The sequence below is a fragment of the Lactuca virosa genome, chromosome 2, assembly GCF_052849685.1.
Source record: "Lactuca virosa cultivar CGN04683 chromosome 2, Lactuca_virosa_CGN04683_v6, whole genome shotgun sequence".
Taxonomy (NCBI): domain Eukaryota; kingdom Viridiplantae; phylum Streptophyta; class Magnoliopsida; order Asterales; family Asteraceae; genus Lactuca; species Lactuca virosa.
This window is the reverse complement of record NC_136427.1, coordinates 260,320,985-260,344,222: the sequence shown is the minus strand read 5'-3', so window position 1 is coordinate 260,344,222 and position 23,238 is coordinate 260,320,985. Positions and strand designations below refer to the sequence as shown.

Genomic DNA, 23,238 nt, shown 5'->3' with positions numbered 1-23,238 from the left:
ACAAGATGGTAAATACACAGGCACGTCCTACGTTTCCTTTTTTACTATTTGTTTAATCTCTCGTCTTCCTTGCCATGGGCGGAGCTTATATATGGCCAGGGGGTTGTGCCCCCCCCCCCTTCTATTTTTTTTAACAATTAGTCCATAACTATTTAAAAAGTTACATATTATGTCTAAAACTATAAATTTTGACTTTGCCCCCCCCCCCCAATATTCTTCAATTTTTATACGTATTCTATTTTCGGCCCCCAAATCAAAACTTCAAGCCAACTTCAAGCCCCGCCACTGTTCCTTGTTGCCTGTTATTTACGTTGTGTGTGTTTGTACTCAGAGATAATGGAAGATGGACGTTGACTATTCACTATGATGGACAACAACAACAATGTGCATGTACGTGAACCTTTTGGTATGTATTGCCCCTAACTATAGATCAGATCCAACAAATGAGAAAGAAAATTCTGCCCTGTAGGCTGTAGCTTCACATTTATACAGTAAATCATCATCCAACTTTTTTATAATTACAAATTGACCACAATAATTACATCCTAACAGGTACCCCCGCCCTAAAAAGTTTACAGCTTCTATTCCTTTAACATTTGTATTAAATACGTTGCTTTTCAGAATACATTGCAAAAAGTACACTCAAAAGCTGAAAGAGTCCACTGCTATAAAAGTAGAACTTAAAGATCCCAGGTAACATATTATTTTCAATTTTTCTTCACTTTCTTAGATCAATTTCCCAACATGTGTTAACTCTACACTGTTTACCCAATAGGCCCCTTATTAAAGCAACGCTATGGGAAGAGGTAGCTACTCCTTTCAACCTAGAAGTTGTGAAACCTTTAACACCACCAATCATTATCACACTAACGTCGATGAAAGCCAAGGTACATTAATATAAGCAAATTAACTTCCACATATCTTCTAACTGTCTAACATTCACGTTAAATTGACTTCTAAATGCAGGAAGACTTCAAATCGGCTACATCTATTTGAATCTTGTTATTGACGAAACAAAATCTTTAATATCTAGGTAAGAGATACCCGGCCTCTTTACATATTGCTTCCAGATAAAGAACAATATATATTATTTTTCTTCTTATAAAATTCTAAAAGCAAAATGCTTCATTAGTACTATAATAAAGTGTTGTTATCTTTTAAATTTATTACAAAAACAGATACTTTACATCTATCTTACATGGAATTTTATTTTTGTTGATAACTTACATTTTTTAACTCTCATTTGTTAAGTTTTTTTTTTCCATTACACATCTTTTATTCCCCATTTTTCTCTGCCCTAACTAAATTATTGTTTATACATTACAAATGTATATATAATACTAAATTTTATATAGTTCTTTAAATTAAATTATTAAAATATACCTTCTTTACTGACACATAGATTAAAGGGATAATGACTTAAAAGGGTAATATATTTTTCGATTTGTACACATTTAGTCACTGAGTTTTTTTTCGTCCACATTTACCCCTTCAACTTGTTAAACTGTACACATTCAGTCCTTATGACCGGTTACTCCAGGTTAGCCAGGAAAAATGACTTATTAGGGTAATATATTTCTAATTTTGTACACATTTAGTCCTTAATATTTTTGTACACATTTAGTCGTTAATATTTTTTTGCTTCAAAATAAGTCATTTTTGTTTTTGTACACATTCAGTACTTATGAATGTTTTTTTTAGGTTTTTCTCACGATATCTTACATGGGACAATCATTGATGAAGTGTATGGGGTTGTTGATGTTTATGTGTAATGTCTCATTTTCACAACAAAAAAATTTCATTTTTAAATAAGGAAAAACTTCCTAATTATAAATCCATTATTAAGAAAAAACGTTTATTCAAAAATACATTTATTGAAAATCAAAGTAATATAAGAAACGCAGAATCCTCAATATTGTTGATGAGTGTGTACAGTCATGTATTCTCCTTCCCACGACCAACAATAGAACCTGAAAACATAAATAACTAGGTAAGCATAAAGTTTAGTGAGTTTCCCCCAAAATACCCGATATAACAAACGTATTATCATGCATAACGGACCCACACTCATCAGACAGGAATACCTTGGTCCAATCAGTCATCGGACTGGAATGCCAACATGCAACAGGTCCAATCAGTCATCGGACTGGAATACCCAAGGTTTGTTGGCATGTCGCCTTAACCCAACAGCTCTTCTCGAGTCTTCGTGCCTATAGCTTATAGTCGGCCCGCACCAGGTATCTTGGTCTACAACATATAGCAGGACCACCTCAACCTATCCCACCACCATATGGCTATCCCACATAAGATGTCGTGAGAAAAACCTAAAAAAAATCGTTCATAAGTACTGCATGAATACAAAAATAAAAATGACTTATTTTGCAACAAAAAAAATATATTAAGGACTAAATGTGTACAAAAATATTAACGACTAAATGTGTACAAAGTGAGAAATATATTACCCTATTAAGTCATTTTTACCGGCTAACCTGGACTAGCCGGTCATAAGGACTAAATGTGTACAGTTTAACAAGTTGAAGGGTAAATGTGGACGAAAAAAAAACTCAGTGACTAAATGTGTACAAATCGAAAAATAAATTACCATTTTAAGTCATTATCCCTAGATTAAATGACACTTGGAATGGAAATGTAACATTGCATTAGACTATGGATTTAGAACATTCCAAATACAGGAATTTAAGATCTCTTTTTTATTTTCTTTAATCTATGGTGTCATTTATTTTTGACGTAATTTATTTCTTTTATGCATTCAAAATTGTTTATTGTACGTACACACTTTACAACTTTATTTTCAATGTTATCACATATTCAACCACCCAAACCCGCAAAATGTTGTCACGGGACTGACCTTCAAAAAAGAAGCCTTAAAAACAGTAAACAATACAAACGGGACAACAATTGCAGGTTAGGGAACACGTTTCACCTGTGCTGCAGCGGTTTTAAGCATAGATGAGAGTCGCGGATGTATGACATGTAGAAAGAAACTGCAACCACGTGGACATACTCTATCATGTCAAGACCATGGCGAAATCACGGAACTCAAATACCTGTAACTTTCATCTTTTCAATGTCTTCATTTTTTCAAAAACAATTGCAATTTTACTAAAATATTTGCCACAACATATTCTATTTGACTGCCCCAATTGAGGGTGCCACAACATCATCACCTGCCACTTTTTGTTTGATGAGCATGTATCGTCCTTCCTAGAACGAAACTGCATATACTTGCAGTTAATATTTTCATCATCTGTTAGAGTGTTTTCATTACATATACACACATACATATACATATACATATTGTTTTGATTCCATGTAACATTGGAGGAAAGGAGCTCGATGAAAGTAGATGAAAGTGGATTGCATTGTGCATTGTCCAACTAGGATATTCAAGACAGAAAAAATTAAATTTATATTTATAGTTTAAAATGCTTTTCAAAATTGTTAGAGAATCTTAATGTATAAAAATGTCTTGATTCTGAAACAGAATGTTACTACCTCTTTACCTGAACATCAAAACTAAATAAATAAATAAATAAATAAATAAAAATAATCTGACTCAAGCAACGCACTAGCCTCTTTACTAGTTATTATTATGTCTAATATATATATATATATATATATATATATATATATATATATATATATATATATATATATATATATATATATATATATACTTATGTTATTGTATTATAACTAATTATTGTATGGATGTAGCAATGATTGTGGGCCAATCATTTTACTTATTTTAAGAAAGTGATTAATACATATTATTGAATTAAATATAATTGAAAAATATCATCTAAATTAATTACAAGGGTATTTTAGTCAAATAATATAGATTTAATCAAGGAAAATTGCATATTTTAAGGGATCAAAGATTCTATTAATTTTAAAAATCCGATTTTACAAATTATAATCTTTTTAATTCGGACATTCTGACAGAATATGTTTATGGGTATATTCAAAAATAAAAATATTCTTGAACCATAAAATAATAAAAATATTCTTGAACCTATTTCTTGATCATGACTTTAAAAACTTCTTTTAGAATAACAAATTCTCGACCCATCAATTGAAGAATAAAAACAAAAATTACATTAATTGTTATAGAATACGGGTAACAATTGCTAAGAATTACATTTATTGTTAAAGAATAAAACTAAAAAAAACTTTCAAATCGGAAAAGAAAAAATCAAAATCTAACAAAGACACTAATACATTCTAAAAGAACAATGTTGCTAAGAATCACTTTCAATTTTGTGGTCCGTTCTTCAAGCATCAACTTCTGTGAAAACAAATCCAATTGTACTTTAGAATCCAATAATGCATTAGCAAATGAAAAATAAAAAACTAAATTCCTTTGGAAAAATATGCGGACTTGTGAATTGCACCAAAACCAATAACCAAGAATTGTAGAACATGCATAAATCAGTGAGAAAATATTCATATTTCATTCCAACATAATTGGAATTCGTGATTCCATTCTGATAGAATCATTCTTATGTGATTCTGCAAGAATATAATTACTCTTAACACATTAGTCAAATAAAAGAATACATTAGTTCCACACCTAATGTTGCATAACAACCTCATATTATTGAGAAGATATTAGAGATTCATAGTTATAATTTGATTTAAAAAAATATTCTCCCAGAATGGTTTTGAACATTCTTAAAGACATTCTATTATCGAGAAATTACACAATGAACAAGACAAGTAAATTATCAATGCATGAAAAGACCATGTTAACACAAAATGTACCTAAGAAAATAAAACAATTAGAATGTATAAACCACTGAGTTACTATGATGTAAAATAAGATATTTTTGAATTTATATTTCTATAGTTTGTCAAAAGTCATTCTTACAAAGTATAAATCTATTCCTACACTATTTTTGCAAGAACTATTTTTAACTAAATAAAAAAATTAAAAAAAAAAACAAAAAAGAAGATCAAGAACAATGGATATAGAAGCTGCATAAATCTGTATCGGAGAGAGGGTTTTCAACCGATCAGGTTTCATCATACCAGTTTTACAATGAAGTTTTTTAATAAGATAACCACACATGAGAATCTGAAAATGAGTTAGATCAGACCACCAATTCATATTCATTTAGTGAAAGAGATCAAGATAGCTTCCATGGTCAAGCAATATTCTCCAGAAATTCATAGCATATTATGAATTCATGTATATTTACTAATATATAAAAGAAATTAGGGAAAAAAAGACTTATAGACAGCGACTGCAAGTGCTAGGGTTCCTGATGTAATCAAAAATCAATTGCAGGTATACTGAAATTGAATTAAGAAATCTAGTGCAGAAAATCTGTAATCTTCTATAAAACTTACCTAGGTATGGCCAACGGGAAGGGGTCTACAACCGTTGATGGAGATTGAGCATGCATCAGTCGGATGAAATTCATCCGAGATTGAACCACTGCCATTGTCGCGTACATGCCAACTGGGAAAAAGAGTAGGAGAGGTATAATGATTTTCATCGGAGACTGTAATGGTTTGAGGGAAATTGATGATAGACGGGAACCTTCTCACCGTTCGCCTCCGTAGATCTTTGGCGTTAATCTCTTTCAGCCCCATCGTGTTTTGCGATGCAGTAAACAAACAATTTCCATCCGCCTCGACATCTCCGCTGTGACTCAGCCTGAAAACTGCCGCCGCTGGCGATGTAGAATCGTCTTCTTGACATTGATTAAGGATTTTATTCCCTGGATGTTTCCAAAGGAATCCCTTGGCGTGAAGCCTCTGTAGGTGCCTTTTCTGCTGGTCTTCTAACCCCGACACGTCATCCCAGGTCGTGGTGGTGGCAATGAGCATCTCCTCTGATAAATCGACGGCTGCGATGGTATCGATGGATGGTGGAGCTGCAGTTGGATCTTTCCATGGGATTACTGGAGAAGAAGTGGTTAAATCACATATGAGCTTCCCCATTTTTATCAAAACGAGATTAATTTAATCAAAAGATCAAGGAAAGCGCAATCGATTTTTGTAGAACTCCAGATCGATTTTGTAGTCTTTTCCAATTTCGCATATCGAGGAAAGCGGCCAAGATTTGGTTTTTAGACAAAGAGGGGAACGGCTGTAGATATAAACATGGAGAAATTAGGTTAAAAGTCAATATACTGATATCATGATTATAGGGAGTATTTGTGGAAGTTATTAATCAAATTACTAAATTACCCTTATTTATTTATTTTATTATGTAATTATTTATTTAATTTTGATTGGTCCACAATCATTCTTACATCCACACAATAATTAGTTAGAATATTTGAACCTACCTCTCTCTCTCTCTCTCTCTCTCTCTCTCTCTCTCTATATATATATATATATATATATATATATATATATATATATATATATATATATATATATATATATATATATATATGTTTTTTGTTTTATGTTTTTTTTTCATATTCACATACACATACTAAAAATTTTGCATTGAGTAGTGGATTCGTGGTGTTCATATGCATATGCATATAACTTGGTGGAACAAAGACGAACAATGAGTATTTATATTGTGCAATTGTGCAAAAATAGCATCGATTAAACGTCAAAAGATTAAAACCGTTAAGGTTGGGCAATTCGTAGCTGATTTTGAGAAAATATTCCATGTGTAAAACCCTCTTTTAATTATAGTGGTTATGGTGATGATCCAAGTATTTCTTTTGTGTTAGAAGATGTTATACTTTTTGTTTGTTTATATGATCTTATATTTATGATTTTAATTTATTATAAAAATAATCACACTAGTCTAAGAAATTGACATCATGAATCATTCATACATTAAAAATAGTTTGTTATAGAAAAATGTTACCTAACTTTAAAAAATGGTTTAGTTATATATAGAACTACTTAAAGAGTTAAGAATAAACACCGAAGAGAGTGGGCGCGACACCATCCACAACATTGCTGAGATGACATGACAAATACCGCATTGGGTGCACTGCATGCCGATCTTTTGTGCTACCCACGACACCTCAATGCCAATTTTTCTTACCTCCGTTCACCCGATTAATGTACATGTAACAAAAAAGCTCGTTTAGAAGTATATTAGACCCAATCTCAAAAATACACTTCAAGGTAGTGTTAGGATCGAATGAATTTAGATGAATTTAGAATGTGAATTCCAATAAAAGTCAAGTTTTGTTGACATAATCAAAAGAATTGAAATTTTTTAAATATATTTTCTATGGTTGAATGAATATTCAATTTTTTTTTGGTTAAAAGCAAAGATTTTAGATTTCATACCTTATGTTTTATGAAAAAGATAAAAATATCCTTCCATATCCAATCTCCTCTTTATTTGACCATGATTTATCAAATCAAAATATATTATCAACATATCTCATATCCTCCACCTACTCACCTGGCCCTACCCTCACCCCCATCTATACCCACACTCACACCCACGTAACCATACATCTACCCCACCATGCCACACCCCACCTCATCCGTATCGACACCGATATCGAAATCAATATTGATATCGACACCGACCCCCACCCACACCCTAACTCACCCATACACTCATACCAACATTCATACCCACAACCACCTTACATTACCCCAACCTCGCCCTAACCCCACCTCAAACGACAATACTCACACCCACACACATACATTTATGTGTCCACACATATACACACACGTATACATATGTTTCATTTTTTTCATTAGCTCTTTAAATATGGACCCATATCCTTACTAAATTGCCCAAGACCTAGACTGATATTGCCATATTTATACATGTTTTAGGCAATATTTACTTATATTTTTATTAATATTTTGGTTATTTGCATTGAATAATGGTACTTATTAGGATAAATTGTTCTTTGCAGCCAAGTAGAAATATTTTTGGAGAAAAGGACTAAAAATGACAAAGCATGGAACTTTGGAGGCTTGAAGAATAAAAGAAGAAAGAAGCTTACGTAATCTGCTGACTTCACGTCGTGAGGCTTATAGATTCACGACGTGAACACGAATCTTCCAGAAGATAGACATCGCGAAGAAGAGTCCTTAGCCGACACGGAAATCTACTATTCATGTCGTGAGACTTACCTATTCACGACGTGAGTTCGGAAAAATCAGAAACTATATATACTCTTGCTCATTACGATTGGAAGGACTTTTTGGCTGCCTTAAGGGTTCCTGGAGATGATTTTCAGAAGGAGAAAAGTTCTGGAATTGGCCTTCAACACCAAAGGAGAAGAGAAGTTCATAATTGGATTCTAGTTTTGGTACACTTTAATTATGTTTTTGAATATGATTTGTTTATGTTTGTTTGCTAGTATGCCCAGCTAAATCTAGTTGCTTCTGTTAGCTAGATGAAGCTGGAACTTATGGTTTCAATAACTTAGTTTTGATTTACTAGTTGGTTATGAATTGTGTTTGATTGTTTGAACCTAGCATGTTTGATTTGATATTTGATTGCTTTAAATTCTTGTTCTGTGTAGTTAGTGAATATGAATCTACATGAAATTGAATACCTAATAATTCAGTAAACACTAGGTTATTAGAGCTAAGATCAAACCAATCTTAGATAAGCAATTTAGTTATTAAAATTAGGTTGTGCTAGAGAACTCAAATTATGAATATAATTTTGTTTTGTTAATCAATCTTACATAGCTCCAATTCCATTTAATAATTGATTCTGTGTAGCTATTGTGTGACCATACATAAATTTACATGAATTAATTAAAGTTAGTAGATGTAGAACTAAATTGTTAATGCTATTTTAATTGGTAACCAACAGTAATTGTCATAGCTAATCTATAAACCATTGAGGGGAAGCGGATTCGAACTAACAGAAGTGTTTTGTTTACTGATTGAATTTGTGTTAAAGAATTAAGTTTATCTAAACTTGCAAAATTAGATAAATCTCATTTCTTTGTTAGTAATTAGGTTAATTTAGTAGTAGATAGATTAATTAGTCAAAACCGTTCCCTGTGATTGACACCCGACTTACCCGACTATTCTATAATTTGACTAGGTACACTGCCTAGGTGCAATTTAGTTAGTTAAGTTAGTTAGGTTATAAATATAAAATTAGGTGTAGCTATTTGCACGCATCAAGTGTTTGGCGCCGTTGCCGGGGAACGGCTTATTTGATTGTTTATTTATTTGCTTTAGGTTGATCGATCCTTTTTGTGGAGTAAGACCTGCAAAAAGTTACTTTTCAGCTTAGTTTTTTTTAGTACTAACTTCACGACGTGAGCTTTATTGGCTCACGACGTGAATCCAGTAATTTTCATTCTTTCTTGTTTTTCTGTTTTAGTTCAGTTTTACATTTTTATTTTTGTTTTATTGCAGAAGTTCATGATCAGAGGTTCCAACACACCTTTGGTGCCACCACTTGAAGATCCAGAGTCATCCCTTCACAAGAAGACGGATAAGAACGCAGAAGTGAACCAAACACCAAAGAATGATCTCAAATTTGTCTTTACAAAGAAATCCGGAAAGAAAACGGGAGAGTCAAGTTCATCTTCAAAGGACAAGAGCAAGATAGAAGGTTTAGATCCAATTCCTAATCCAAACGAATCTGAATACGAATCTGAGGCCCAGTTTGGACTAAATACGAGCGAACCCGAAGACGAATCAAGAAACGAGATGGCGAACATTGAAGAGATGTCAATGGGAGCTTACAAGAAGCGAATTCGAGACGACGTTGGTCCAGGGTTAGTACAACTCGTGATTCCTGCCACTACCACATTCGAACTAAAGGGACACATCCTTACTGCACTTAAGGATGTTCCATTTTATGGAAAAGACCATGAGGATGCTTTTAAGCATCTAGATGAGGTCAATGACATTGCGGATTATTTCAATGTCCCGAATGTTAATAGAGATACTGTCTTGCTAAGGATGCTTCCCGTTACTTTTAAGGGATCTGCGAAAGATTGGTTAAAAGCACTTCCACTTGGTACAATCACTACTTGGGCTCAGATGCGCGAACAATTTTTGGACAAGTTTTGCCCACCATCAAAGATAGCTAAACTCAAAAAAGCGATAGCCAATTTTGAGCAACAACCAGGGGAGTCACTTTACGAGGCATGGGAGCGCTACAAAGGGTTGCTAAGGAATTGTCCTCAACATGACCTCAACATCCAACAAGAGGTGTCCATATTCTATGATGGGGTGAATGTTATGACAAGGCAACTCCTTGATTCTCAAGGGCCACTGACAAGGAAAAATCCAAGGGAGGTTAAGGAGTTAGTTGAAGAATTTTCAAAGCATTCTCGTGAGTACCATAATCCAAGAAATGAAGGAGTTAAAGGAAGCGGGGGTGGAAATTCTGCAGACATGGCTGCTGTGATGGCCATGCTTGATACAATGGACAGAAGGATGACAAAAATGGACCAAACGATACATGCTATAAGAGCTGGATGTGAAAGGTGTAACGGTCCACATTTGACCAAGGATTGCAGGTTAGATGGTAATGGGTATAAAAAGGCTCAAGTTTGTTATTCGAGTGGGGATAAGTATGATGAACATTGGAGAAAACCAAAGAAGGAGTGGCTGCCATATGATGAATACAAGAAGCACAAGGAAGAGAAATATAAGCAGACAGGCCGAGGCTTCTACCAAAAAGAGCAACCACCAACCGAGAAGAAAGTAGACATGGAAAACATTTTGACCCGATTTATGGAAGCTTCCGAGAAAAGACATGATGATACCGATGCAGTGCTAAAGGAACACATGAAAATGATGAAAGAACAGCAGACGATGATGATTGACCAGCAAGCTTCATTAAGAAATCATCAAGTATCGATCCATAATCTCGAAGTCCAAGTTGGTCAACTAACTACTTTGGTGAGTGAAAAATTATCCTCACAATTTCCCGAAAAGAATGCTCAATCCCATGTTATGATGATTGAGATTGAAGAAGAGGTCATCTCTGAGTTCCTAGAAGCATTAGAAGTGGAGCCAAGGCAGCCTGAACCAAAACCGAAGAAGTTAAAGATCGAAAATCAAAGTTCTACTGAAATACCAGATTCACGACGTGAGCCCGATATGCTCACGACGTGGGATCAGTCTGAACAGAAAACTTCAGAAAATGTTCCGGCTTATCGTCCGCCTTTACCGTTTCCGTCTCGAGCTAATCGTAGTCCACTGGAAAGGGAGCATTTGGAATTCATAAAGCACATAAAGGGTATTCCAATAAATACTCCTTTTGTTGAGACGTTAGCTAAAATTCCCGAGTATGCAAAGTTCAACAATTGAAGAAAAATTCCAAGGTGGTTTTAAGTGAGCAAAGTTCAAGGGTAGTGTTGGGAGAGTTACCAAAGAAGATGGGAGATCCTAGACGCCTCACTCTTCCATGAGTTTGGGAACAATCTGAAGACTTATGCTTTAGCCGATTCTGAGGCTAGCATAAATTTGATGCCTTTCTCATTTTACAAAAAGCTTAATATTCAGAAGATGAAGGCTACCAAAATGACAATTCACATGGCAAACCGTTCAGTGACTCAACCAAGGGGCATTGTAGAAGACATATTAGTAAAAATTGGGAAATTCGTTTTCCCAATTGATTTTGTGATTATGGATATGAAAGAAGATCCCGATGTCCCCATTATTCTTGGTCACCCATTACTTAATACTGCTAGTGCCTTGGTTGATATTCGCGAGTCCAAGCTCACTTTAAGGATAGGAGATGAAAAGGAAACTTTTGGTATTGAAGATGGTTTCCAAGGGAGTGATGTTCAAGGAGAGGTTTTCAGTATAGATGAAGAGAATGAACTTGAAGAATTAGAGAAGCTCATGGAGGAAGAAATCAAAACAATTCAACAAGTTAAACGAAAAAAACCGAGAGCATCCGTCCCGTTTTTAGTTGAAGTCATTGCCTACACAAATCCAACTTCTTGGGTAAGTAAGGAAAGCGATGAAATATCGAGTGAAAATGATGAAGACGAGGTAACTTCCAAGGAGACAAGTCCAATGGTGAAGGAAGAAAAGATTTCTATGGAGCTGAAGAATGAAGAAAAATTGGAGAGTAAAGGGATCAAAAGGAAGCTTGATGAAGACGAGAAAAAAGCTAAAAAGGAGAACTCAAAGAAGGTGTACATTCGACGTGTCCAAGCTTACAAGCGGCGATGGAAAGAACAGAAGATTCATGTGGTGATGGACTCCTCTGACAGCTCAACGTAGGGAGGCACAGACTCCGGCTTACGACTCCATAAAAAAGAAGCGCTTCTCGGGAGGCAACCCGAGTTTGGTTTGAATTTTCTTTCCTTTTCATTTTAGTTTTAAATTTTAGGAAAATCAATCGTATCATCTAAATCCTTTTGTGTATAATAGAACACTAAGTGTGGGGTCCCTAAAATGAAGTGGTAAGAAATTAAGGATTATAGTTAATAAAAATTAGGATTTATTAAGTAATTTTATGCTCAGACAGACTTCACGACGTGAGTCCAGGAGGATTTACGGATTGCTTATTTGTTAGCCCAATACACGTTCCAGCCCACTTATTATTTAATTGGATAGTCCAACCGCACAGCCCAAGACCACTCACGACGTGAATCTTTAGGATTCACGACGTGAATTTTGAAAAGATCTCGGGACCACAGATAAGGGACAGGAAAGACTTTGACCTAACCTCTTTCTTTATTCCTCACGCAGTGAAGGTGTTCTTTGGTCCCCCCTCCTACTCGATTTCGGCTGAATCTTCTTCTTTTTTATTTTTGTGCTCACATAATCATCCATTTTAGGTAAACTAATCTTACTCTCGGTATTTATTTTTTACTTATTTGGTTGAATTAGGGGTTAGGGTTTATAGTTCATTTGAATGTTAAAATCGATGGTTTAAATATGTGAAATCCTTACTGCATGTTGGATGAATGGCCTTAGAATCAAGTTAGCATAAAACCCCAACTATTATTTTGGTCCGATTCAAACACTGCCATGGCCGATTATGACTTCACTGTCGAACTCACGACGTGAATCTTAAGGGATTCACGACGTGAATCCTGGGCACCATCATACCATTTTTCTGTTTAATTCTAATCTGTTGGATTTTTCTTGTTTGGTTTTTGTTGTTTCTTTTTTTGCAGAAATGGCTCCTAGACGCGAGGCTCCAACAGGGGTGGCTAGTTTGCACTCGTTCTATGTTTTTCCAACAACCTTATCGTGGGATGTTTTCACTCGTTGCAACAACTGGTTAGGATGGTTGTACAACCGGAAAATTACTGATGCACCCACAATTAATTGGCAAAGGTTGAGGGAGGTTGGATTGGTTGATCGGTTAAACCCACTTCTTACAAAGTTATTTTTGGGGAACGGATTTTCTTTTACATGCAAGGGGTGGCATAATTTGTTTGCTATCCAGGAAAGGGTGTACAAGGAGTTATGTGTGGAGTTCTTTTCGACTGTGGCATTCCATGAGAATGTCCAAGACCCGACCTACCAACAAGCCTTGGTTTTCCGTCTAGGTGTAGAATACCGAGAATGTAGTTTGGTCGAGTTTTCTTGGAGGATGGGGTTGATAGGTTTTATACAAACAATCCTATGTGTGCATCCAACCCTAATTGGATCTATGTTTTCACTATAAGACATACAACTATATGAACACAAAATAAACCCTAGCATGCTTCTATAATTTTCGAAAAATCATATAGAAGTGTAGTATACATACCTTTGTTGTTATATTGCAATAACAACTAGTTTTCTTGATCTCTTGAACTCTTGAAAGCAAGCACCACAATTGTAGTGCCTCTAATGGCTCACAAACACCTTGAAGCAAGAAGGCAATTAAGAGAGAGAGGGGAAGGATGCTAATTTCGGCCCTAGGGTTTCCCTTGGAATCAAGTGGCCTAAAATTGAAGCATAGGGCATCTATTTATACTGTAGGGTGCTAGGGTTTCAGTCTAAACCCTAATGGATAGCTTAGCCACCAAGCAGCCCAAGGAACCTTCTGGAATGAGGCCCTTGGACGAAAATATGATGATCCCTCATCATAATTTCGTTCCCCCTTAGTCCATTAGGTTTCCCAGCCCAAAACTCAACTATCACACATTTGACAGTTTATACCCCTTTATTTAATTAATCTCTTTTAGTCACCAAATTAATTCCTAATTAATTTATGACTAATACTAATTAAATAAATATGATTTCTCCTTTAATATATTATTCTTATAATATATTAATAAACCATAATATCTTCTCTCTCATATCAAATTACCTTGTCAAGTTGCTTTGGTGAAGGCAACCCAAAAGGACCATGCACACTCGGGTCAAGTACATACCAAATATAGTTACGGACTTAGACACTAATCCAACAGTCTCCCACTTGGATAAGTCTAGTAACTACATCTCACATATGACTTCCGTATCCGATTAGCAATCGTAGCTTTCAATAGCCGCTGTCAACTCTGACCAATAATCTGTCCTTCAGATAAGGGATCGTATAATCCTCTGTTCTAGATATCATGCTAACAATACTTATTGTTTAGCATTTTATTTCTTGATCTCTGATTTGTTCGACATAGAACTCAGTTGAACACATCAACTTCATCCTGACCGGGCCTAGCACATAAGTCAAACCAAATCATCAAGTGGCCAAGATATCGCTTTTATTCTCATAGAATAAAAGGAACAGAAAAACGTCGACTAATATGCCTTTATCATTTACTAATTAAACCACACACAATAATGCGTTTTATAACATCAAGTTACTGATGTGTTTTCGCATTATCAATGTATAATCAACTAGCAAACAATAACCATATCTCTAGGTTTAAAGATTATATGATATTATCATCTTGCGATCACTTGTGATAACATTCATGAAGTGATACCAGCAAGTGTGGGTCTATTCCAATGCTCAATACAAATTTCATAAGCACTCATAAACTTTGCAGCAAACCTTTGCTATGTCTAAAACTTTTCAGACAATCTACAAACAAATTTATGACAATCTTCCTTCATATCTACTTCCAACATATGAACGATTGTGGACTGTTCGAATAATCTTATTATTCAGGAAGTTAAAACATGCAAAATTGAAACAATAGATAAATAATCAACACAAGATAGAAGCTTTCTTATAAATAACACACCTTTATTTAATCATCAAATGTTGAATACATGATCATCCATTACAAGTTTCCTACCTATCTAATCTAAACTAATATCGTCCTTCAGCCCTACGCTCCTAGCGTGCTGCAAATGCTTAACCCTACTCAGTCCCTTCGTGAGGGGATCTGCTGGGTTATCTTCTGACGATACCCTCTTCACAACGAGGAGTCCCTCTTCTACTCGATGTCTAATAAAATGGTATTTCCTGTCGATCTGACGAGATCTGCCATGATCCCTTGGTTCCTTGGTTAAGGCAACCGCTCCTTCATTATCACAGAAAATTTCCATGGGCTCTTTTATGGATGGCACAACTCCAAGGTCTCCAATGAAGTTCTTCAACCATATAGCCTTCTTTGACGCCTCGCTCGCCGCAATGTACTCTGATTCGCACGTTGAATCAGCTACGGTTTCTTGCTTGGAACTTTTCCAAGTCACTGCTCCTCCATTCAGGGTAAAGACCCAGCCCGACTGCGATCGGTAATTATCCCGATCTGTCTGGAAACTAGTGTCACTGTACCCTCGCACCCTTAAGCCATCACTCCCACCCAGGACTAGAAACCATTCCTTAGTCCTTCGTAGGTACTTAAGAATATTCTTGACAGCAATCCAATGTGCCCTACCAGGATTCCCTTGATATCTGCTGACCATGCTCAAAGCGAAAGCCACATCAGGGCGAGTACAGGTCATAGCGTACATAATTGAGCCAACTGCGGAAGCGTAAGGTACTCGGCTCATGTCAGCTATTTCTGCCTCTGTACTCGGGCTCTGAGTCTTACTCAATTTGGTATTGCATTGGATTGGTAACTCCCCTTTCTTGGAATTTTCCATACTAAAACATTTTAGTACCCTTTCCAAGTATGTATCCTGACTGAGTCCTATCAGTCTCTTACTTTTGTCTCTCACTATCCTTATTCCCAGAATATATGCAGCCTCTCCGAGGTCCTTCATAGCGAAACACTTCCCAAGCCAGGACTTGACCTCCTGCAATGTTGGGATGTCGTTTCTATGAGTAGTATGTCATCGACATACAATACGAGGAAGCTCACTATACTCCCACTGGCCTTGACATATACACATGACTCATCTTCATTTCGCAGAAAGCCAAACTCTTTGACCTTCTCGTCAAAACAAAGATTCCATCTGCGAGACGCTTGCTTTAATCCATAAATGGATTTCTCAAGCTTGCACACTCTATTTGGATGCTTTGCATCGACAAAACCCTCTGGATGATTCATGTAAACATCCTCAGCCAACTTCCCATTTAGGAAAGCGGTTTTTACGTCCATCTGCCAAATTTCATAATCATGAAACGCAGCTATCGCAAGCATTACCCTAATAGACTTTATTTTCGCAACTGGTGAGAAGGTCTCATCATAGTCAACTCCAGGAGTTTGAGTAAAGCCCTTCGCGACCAATCGCGCTTTATAAGTGTGCACTTTCCCATCCATGTCTGTCTTCTTCTTGAAGATCCACTTGCACCCGACCGTCTTACGACCTGGCACATTGTCAACCAAATTCCAAACTTGGTTGTCATACATGGACTGAATCTCGCTATCCATTGCCTCTTTCCATTTAACAGACTCTGGGCCTGCCATGGCTTCCTTGTAGCTGTTAGGTTCGTCCAGATTTACTAGTGTACTATCACTAATAAACGTATCCCCGTCAGTAGTAATATGGAAACCATAAAACTGGGGTGGAACAACAACTCTACTTGAACGTCTAAGAGGTAAGGACTGGTCAATAGGTTCAACAGGAGTTTCCTCCTCAGGTTGCATGCCAGTGTCAGAGGTTCCTTCTTCTCCTGACTCTTGAAGCTCTTCAAGGTCAATCTGACTCCCACTGTCTCCTTGGCTTATGAGTTCTCTTTCTCTGAAAACCCCTCTCCTAGCAACAAAGACAACATTGTCATTTGGTCTATAGAAGAGATAACCAAAAGACTTCTGTGGATAGCCGATGAAATAACACTTCTCACTACGAGGTTCTAGCTTGTCGTGAGTCTCTCGTCTTACGAAAGCTTCACAACCCCAAACCTTGATATGTGCTAACGAGGGAGCTTTCCCTGTCCACATCTCGTGAGGCGTTTTGGTAACCTTCTTGGTGGGAACTAAGTTAAGGATATGGGCGGCAGTCTCCAAGGCATACCCCCAGAATGAGATTGGTAACGAAGCACGACTCATCATAGAGCGAACCATGTCCAACAAGGTTCGATTACGTCTCTCAGCCACACCATTCAATTGTGGCGTTCTAGGAGGCGTCAATTGTGAAACTATTCCACACTCTTTCAGATAGTCGTAAAACTCAAGACTTAGGTACTCTCCCCCTCGATCAGATCGAAGCATCTTGATTTTCCTGCCCAACTGATTCTCCACTTCATTCTTGAACTCTTTGAACTTTTCAAAAGTTTCTGACTTTTGCTTGATTAAGTAGATATATCCATATCTGCTATAATCGTCTGTAAAAGTCACGTAGAAGCGACAAGCGTCCCTTGTGGTGGATCTAAAGGGTCCACATACATCTGTGTGTATGAGATCCAATACACCCTCACCCCTTTCACATGTGCCAGTAAAGGGTGACTTGGTCATCTTCCCAAGTAAACAAGACTCACACACGTCATCGTCCCTAAGGTCGAAAGACTCCAAGACTCCATCCTTTTGGAGTTGGGCTATGCGTTTCTTGTTCACATGGCCAAGGCGACAATGCCACAAGCATGCTTTGTCCAAACTTGTGGACGAATCAATATTCAAAACATCATTTCCTAAATTATCAATAACTAACACAGATTCATAAATCCCATTACAAGGTAATGCATTGAAATAAAAGACACCATTCAAATAAGCATTAATAGAACCATTACTATTATCAGATGAATATCTGAAACCTTGTCTAAACAAACCATGAAAAGAAATGATGTTTCTTGCCATATCTGGCGAATAGCAACAATTATTTAAATCTAGCCCTAACCCATTACTCAACACTAAGGAATAAACTCCGATCTTGGTTACTGGTGAAGACTTCTTGTTTCCCATGATCAAGCTTATCCTTCCATGCTCCACTTCCCTACTTCTTTTTAGGCCCTGCATATCAGAACAATTGTGGTAACCACACCCTGTATCAAGAACCCATGAAGTAGCAAATGATGAGTTATTAGATTTAATTAAATACATACCTGCGAAGGTGGGTTTTATCTTCCCATCCTTAATATCTTGCAGATATTTAGGGCAGCTTCGTTTCCAGTGGCCCTTCTGGTGGCAATAGAAGCACTCTGCTTCCTTGGGGTCAGAAGAGGGCTTAACAGAACCTGCTTTGGTCCCACTAGAAGAAGAACCATCTTGGGTCTTACCCTTATGGTGGCTCTTGTAAGGAGCCTTCCTCTTCTTTCCCTTTCCTTGGCCAATTGCCAACACAGGAGCAGCTACAGTAGAGGATGATGCAACAGATTTGTCCTTGAGGTTGCTCTCAGCTGTCCTCAGGAGCCCTTGAAGCTTACTTAGGGTGACCTCTTCCTTATTCATGTGGTAGGTCATTCTGAACTGGCTGTAGCAGGAAGGCAAGGAGTGGAGGATGATGTCGATAGCCAAATCCTCATCAAACTTAACATTAAGTTTGAGAAGATGATCAACATATCTTTGCATTCTTTGCAAATGAGCAGTTAGGGATTCTCCACTCCCCATCTTAGCGGTGATCATGTTGGTGATGATCTCATAGCGCTCTTGCCTCGCGCTCTGGTGGTACCTGTCCAGCAAATCTTGATGCATCTCATATGGATACATGTCCTCATAGGACTTTTGGAGTTCGAGGTTCATGGTGGCCAACATGATGCAATGAACTTTCGTTGCATCACGCTCGTGGGCCTCAAAGGCGGCCATCTCTTCAGGAGTAGCTTCTTCTGGGTTGATCCTTTCAAGCTTCTCGTCTAGGACATATTCTTTGTCCTCATAACGAGTTATCATGCGAATGTATCTCATCCACTCCTTGAAGTTCGAGCCATCAAATGTCACTTTTTGACACAGGTTCATCAACGAGAATGACCCAGAAGTGTTGTTGTTTGCGTTCGCGTTTGACATCTGAAATAGAAAGGAACAAAGTTTGATTAGAATGAATCCCTAATTAAACACCCACATGAGAAATTAGGGCTAGGATCCAACAACATTATTTACAACTTAGAAAAGGGATGCCGTAATCTAAAAGTAAATAATTTGAAGGTAAGTGAATGACGATTCACTAATTTTCACCATGAAAAACGAAAGAGGTTAAGTTTTAAATGTATTTGAAAATTCCTAGATTTCTTTTGAGATTCATTGAACATTTCAATGGCATGTTTAAATCTCGATATGCACTTCAAATTTGCGACTGGGATGCCGAGGATCGCAAACAAGTTTGTGAATAACCATGCGAATCATCATGGTGCACTCAATGTCTTCATCACCTAATCAATGTGCTGGTTAGCCACGCACGCTCCATTGATCTATGATAAGACATCGAGCCACCCTTTGTCACCAATGTCAATCCCAAATTAGTGTGCTGGTTAACCACGCACGCTCCACTAACGTTTGACAGGGGTACAAAGTGTAATTCCATGGAATAGCATCATTTTCACATTTTACCCTAAAGTAACTAAGAGTGGGAATTTGTAAAACAATGTAGTTACTTTAATATTTCCATTATACTTATAATGAGGAATTAAGTGCCCTATCCTATCCGTTCGGCTAACGACCCTCCACCAGTCAAGCAAGCGGTAGATGTGAGTGTACATCCATTAAGCGCCATTTTATAGGCAGCAACCTTATACCCACCTTATAGACTGGCTTCGTGAATGAGGCCTACTAGCGATAAGACTAGCTTATTCTTATACATATATATAATAATTAATCTTATAATATCATAATTGTATAAGGGTGTATTTTAAAACATTTTAAAATACTAGTGTCTTTGTTGCATTTAAAATTTTCGAAAATTAGACAATTTAATTTAAAATTTTAAACACCAAAAATCTTTGATTTAATAATTATCAAAATTGAACAATTAATTTAAATTATTAAATCATGAAGGATTATCATAAAATTAAACAATTAATTTATCCTAATCCTTTTTATCCCCTAGATTTCGAAATTTATGGAAAGGATAATTCAAGATCTTCAATTATCTAGTTTAAACAATTAAGTTGATAATCACAAAGATGGCATTATCCAAATCCCTAAAATTTTGGGATCTTGTCTTGGGGGGCAAGGGATTTTCGAAATCCCTAGGGTTTCATAACCCTAATTTCGAAATTTGGAGGCTAGGCAAAAAGGGTTTAAGAACCCTACAAAAAATCGCCAACTAGGGTTTCTTAACCCTATTTTCGAAAAACACCAAGCCTTAGGGTTTACTTGCCATAAACCCTAATTTGTCAAATTCATAATATGTATCAAATCAAATTGAAAACAAAAACCAAAGTCTCTGATACCACTGATAGGTTTTATACAAACAATCCTATGTGTGCATGCAACCCTAATTGGATCTATGTTTTCACTATAAGACATACAACTATATGAACACAAAATAAACCCTAGCATGCTTCTATAATTTTCGAAAAATCATATAGAAGTGTAGTATACATACCTTTGTTGTTATATTGCAATAACAACTAGTTTCCTTGATCTCTTGAACTCTTGAAAGCAAGCACCGCAATTGTAGTGCCTCTAATGGCTCACAAACACCTTGAAGCAAGAAGGCAATTAAGAGAGAGAGAGGGGAAGGATGCTAATTTCGGCCCTAGGGTTTCCCTTGGAATCAAGTGGCCTAAAATTGAAGCATAGGGCATCTATTTATACTGTAGGGTGCTAGGGTTTCAGTCTAAACCCTAATGGATAGCTTAGCCACCAAGCAGCCCAAGGAACCTTCTGGAATGAGGCCCTTGGACGAAAATATGATGATCCCTCATCATAATTTCGTTCCCCCTTAGTCCATTAGGTTTCCCAGCCCAAAACTCAACTATCACACATTTGACAGTTTATACCCCTTTATTTAATTAATCTCTTTTAGTCACCAAATTAATTCCTAATTAATTTATGACTAATACTAATTAAATAAATATGATTTCTCCTTTAATATATTATTCTTATAATATATTAATAAACCATAATATCTTCTCTCTCATATCAAATTACCTTGTCAAGTTGCTTTGGTGAAGGCAACCCAAAAGGACCATGCACACTCGGGTCAAGTACATACCAAATATAGTTACTGACTTAGACACTAATCCAACAGGGGTTGTATGAGACCCATGAGACCATGACTCATGAGTTTGTTATATTTTTACGAGAGGCTGTACGTGGATATGAGGGAGGAATTTCCGGGTCCGAGTTCTGGAGCAACATTGCATCGGGGTTGTTTAATTCCGGGGTGTCACCGGAAAGCAGTATCAAGTCGCCAATTCACCGTCTCATTTACCGACTCATCACTTTTTCTATCCATCATAGGCGCCATGGAGACAAGGTTACAAAGATTAATTTGTTCTTTTTATGGTCTATTTTGCAGTCGGGAATGTGCTTCAACGTCCCGTACTTTCTAGCCCGCTACTTGGCGGAATATGTTGTGAGTTCCCGCCCTGGGAGCCCGATATGTGGGGGACATTTTGTGGCCCAGTTGGCCTGGTCCTACGGTATAATAATTCCTAACATCACAAGGACCTTGACTTGCATGGATGGGAGTGAGTTTTCCTTGGGATATTTGGAGACAATGAAGGTGGTGACCAACTATGGGACGCATTGGGGGATTGTATATTCCGATGGTGAAGAGGATGATGAACAACAAACCGAACAAGGTGACCAACCCGCACCCCAACCGAGGCCAAGAGGAAGGAGAAATGTGAGACGAAGAGGCGAGAGAGAACAACCGGTGCACCAGAATGCACCCATGGGAGGACCCAACTTTGGGGGAGACATGTCGGGATATTTTGATCAGTTATCGTTAAGTGTGAATTGGATTGGTGGGACGGTGGAAAATTTGGTGCAACACTTGCATGTTAAGCAACCTCCTCATTTGGGGTATCATTACCCAATTTTCCCTAGGTGGAGTGAGTATCAAAGTCAAGGAGGAGATGGAGCGGGAACGAGTGGAGCTCAAAGAGATGAAGATGGCGATTGATTGCTTTATTTTGTTTAGTTTTTAGTTTTTAGTTGATTTGGTTTTTCTTTTTTTCTTTTTTTTGAAATTTGATTTGGTTTGTAAGACTCTTTAAGCTATTATGTTACTTTTCTATTTCTTTTGGTTGTTAACTTCCAGATTTGCTAAAGGAGTCACGGGAAGGAAAGTCGAGATGAGAGCGTTTACGTTTAGCCAAGCGTTGTTTAGAGTTTAGAGTCGAGAGTCGAGACCCACAATTTGACATAAGTGTGGGGTGAGTCAAGAGAGAGGATAGAGTTAGAGAAGGGTCATTAAAATTCTACATTTAGAAGAGTCTTTATCCATTAAGATGTTGGGGTGAAACGCCAAAATTAATAAGAAGAATGGGCAATTTCAATTTTCAGTCGCCCAGTTCTCACGTCGTGAGGTCTATATCGCACATCGTGAGCTCGGTTATGAAGGGTTCAGAATTCACGTTTTTCACGGTCTCACGTCATGATCATTATTGCACACGTCGTGAGTATTCTATTTTCACAATAATGAAGCCTTTTCATTCCTATTTACTACATGGGTAACCACCATTCTGTTTGGAGTTATTATGAAGATTCTTCTAGCTCGTTTCCTCTACCATATAATGTGGCGTATGCTTTCCCACATTATTCTTCACACCTTGGAGATTTACACCATTATTATTGAAGGTTGACGTTTCGATTTCGTATTTTGTTGGCGCCTTACATTTTTCGCAAGTTCAAGCACTAAGTTCCTATATAGAAGAAGTCCATATTCGAAATGCACATTTCATCCGCACGATTGGAATTCAATCTTGCCACTGCTATCCCAGGGGAGTATGTTCCTTTTTCTCCCTTTTATTGCTTTTTAATTTATTTTATACATACAATGAGGGCATTGGATGTAATAAGTGTGGGGTAGGGGGTCGAAAAAGTAAAAAGTAAATTGCTAGAAAAGTTAAGCATATAAGAAAATTTAAAAATTTTAGAAATTCAAAGGTTTGAA

The 23,238-nt window shown here is 36.9% G+C and overlaps 1 protein-coding gene, 1 long non-coding RNA gene and 1 other non-coding gene across 3 annotated transcripts; 1 reads left to right on the top strand and 2 right to left on the bottom strand.

The window, feature by feature from the left end:
* Nucleotides 1-338: 338 nt before the first annotated feature.
* On the top strand, nucleotides 339-1,047 carry LOC145156952 (uncharacterized). Its single transcript, XR_013736999.1, has 4 exons — nucleotides 339-406; nucleotides 622-693; nucleotides 776-887; nucleotides 967-1,047. It is a non-coding gene; the product is annotated as an uncharacterized LOC145156952 (long non-coding RNA).
* A 4,326-nt stretch (nucleotides 1,048-5,373) lies between these two features.
* LOC145158447 (uncharacterized) lies at nucleotides 5,374-5,970 on the bottom strand. The gene has a single exon (XM_079077342.1). It carries the CDS (start codon nucleotides 5,968-5,970, stop codon nucleotides 5,374-5,376), a length of 597 nt encoding a protein of 198 aa, XP_078933468.1.
* A 4,068-nt stretch (nucleotides 5,971-10,038) lies between these two features.
* On the bottom strand, nucleotides 10,039-10,145 carry LOC145161943 (small nucleolar RNA R71). The gene has a single exon (XR_013738799.1). It is a non-coding gene; the product is annotated as a small nucleolar RNA R71 (small nucleolar RNA).
* Between the last annotated feature and the right edge of the window lie 13,093 nt (nucleotides 10,146-23,238).

Coding starts and splice junctions, on each gene's coding strand:
- LOC145158447 (XM_079077342.1), bottom strand. CDS start 5,970: ATGGGGAAGCTCATATGTGATTTAACCACTTCTTCTCCAGTAATCCCA.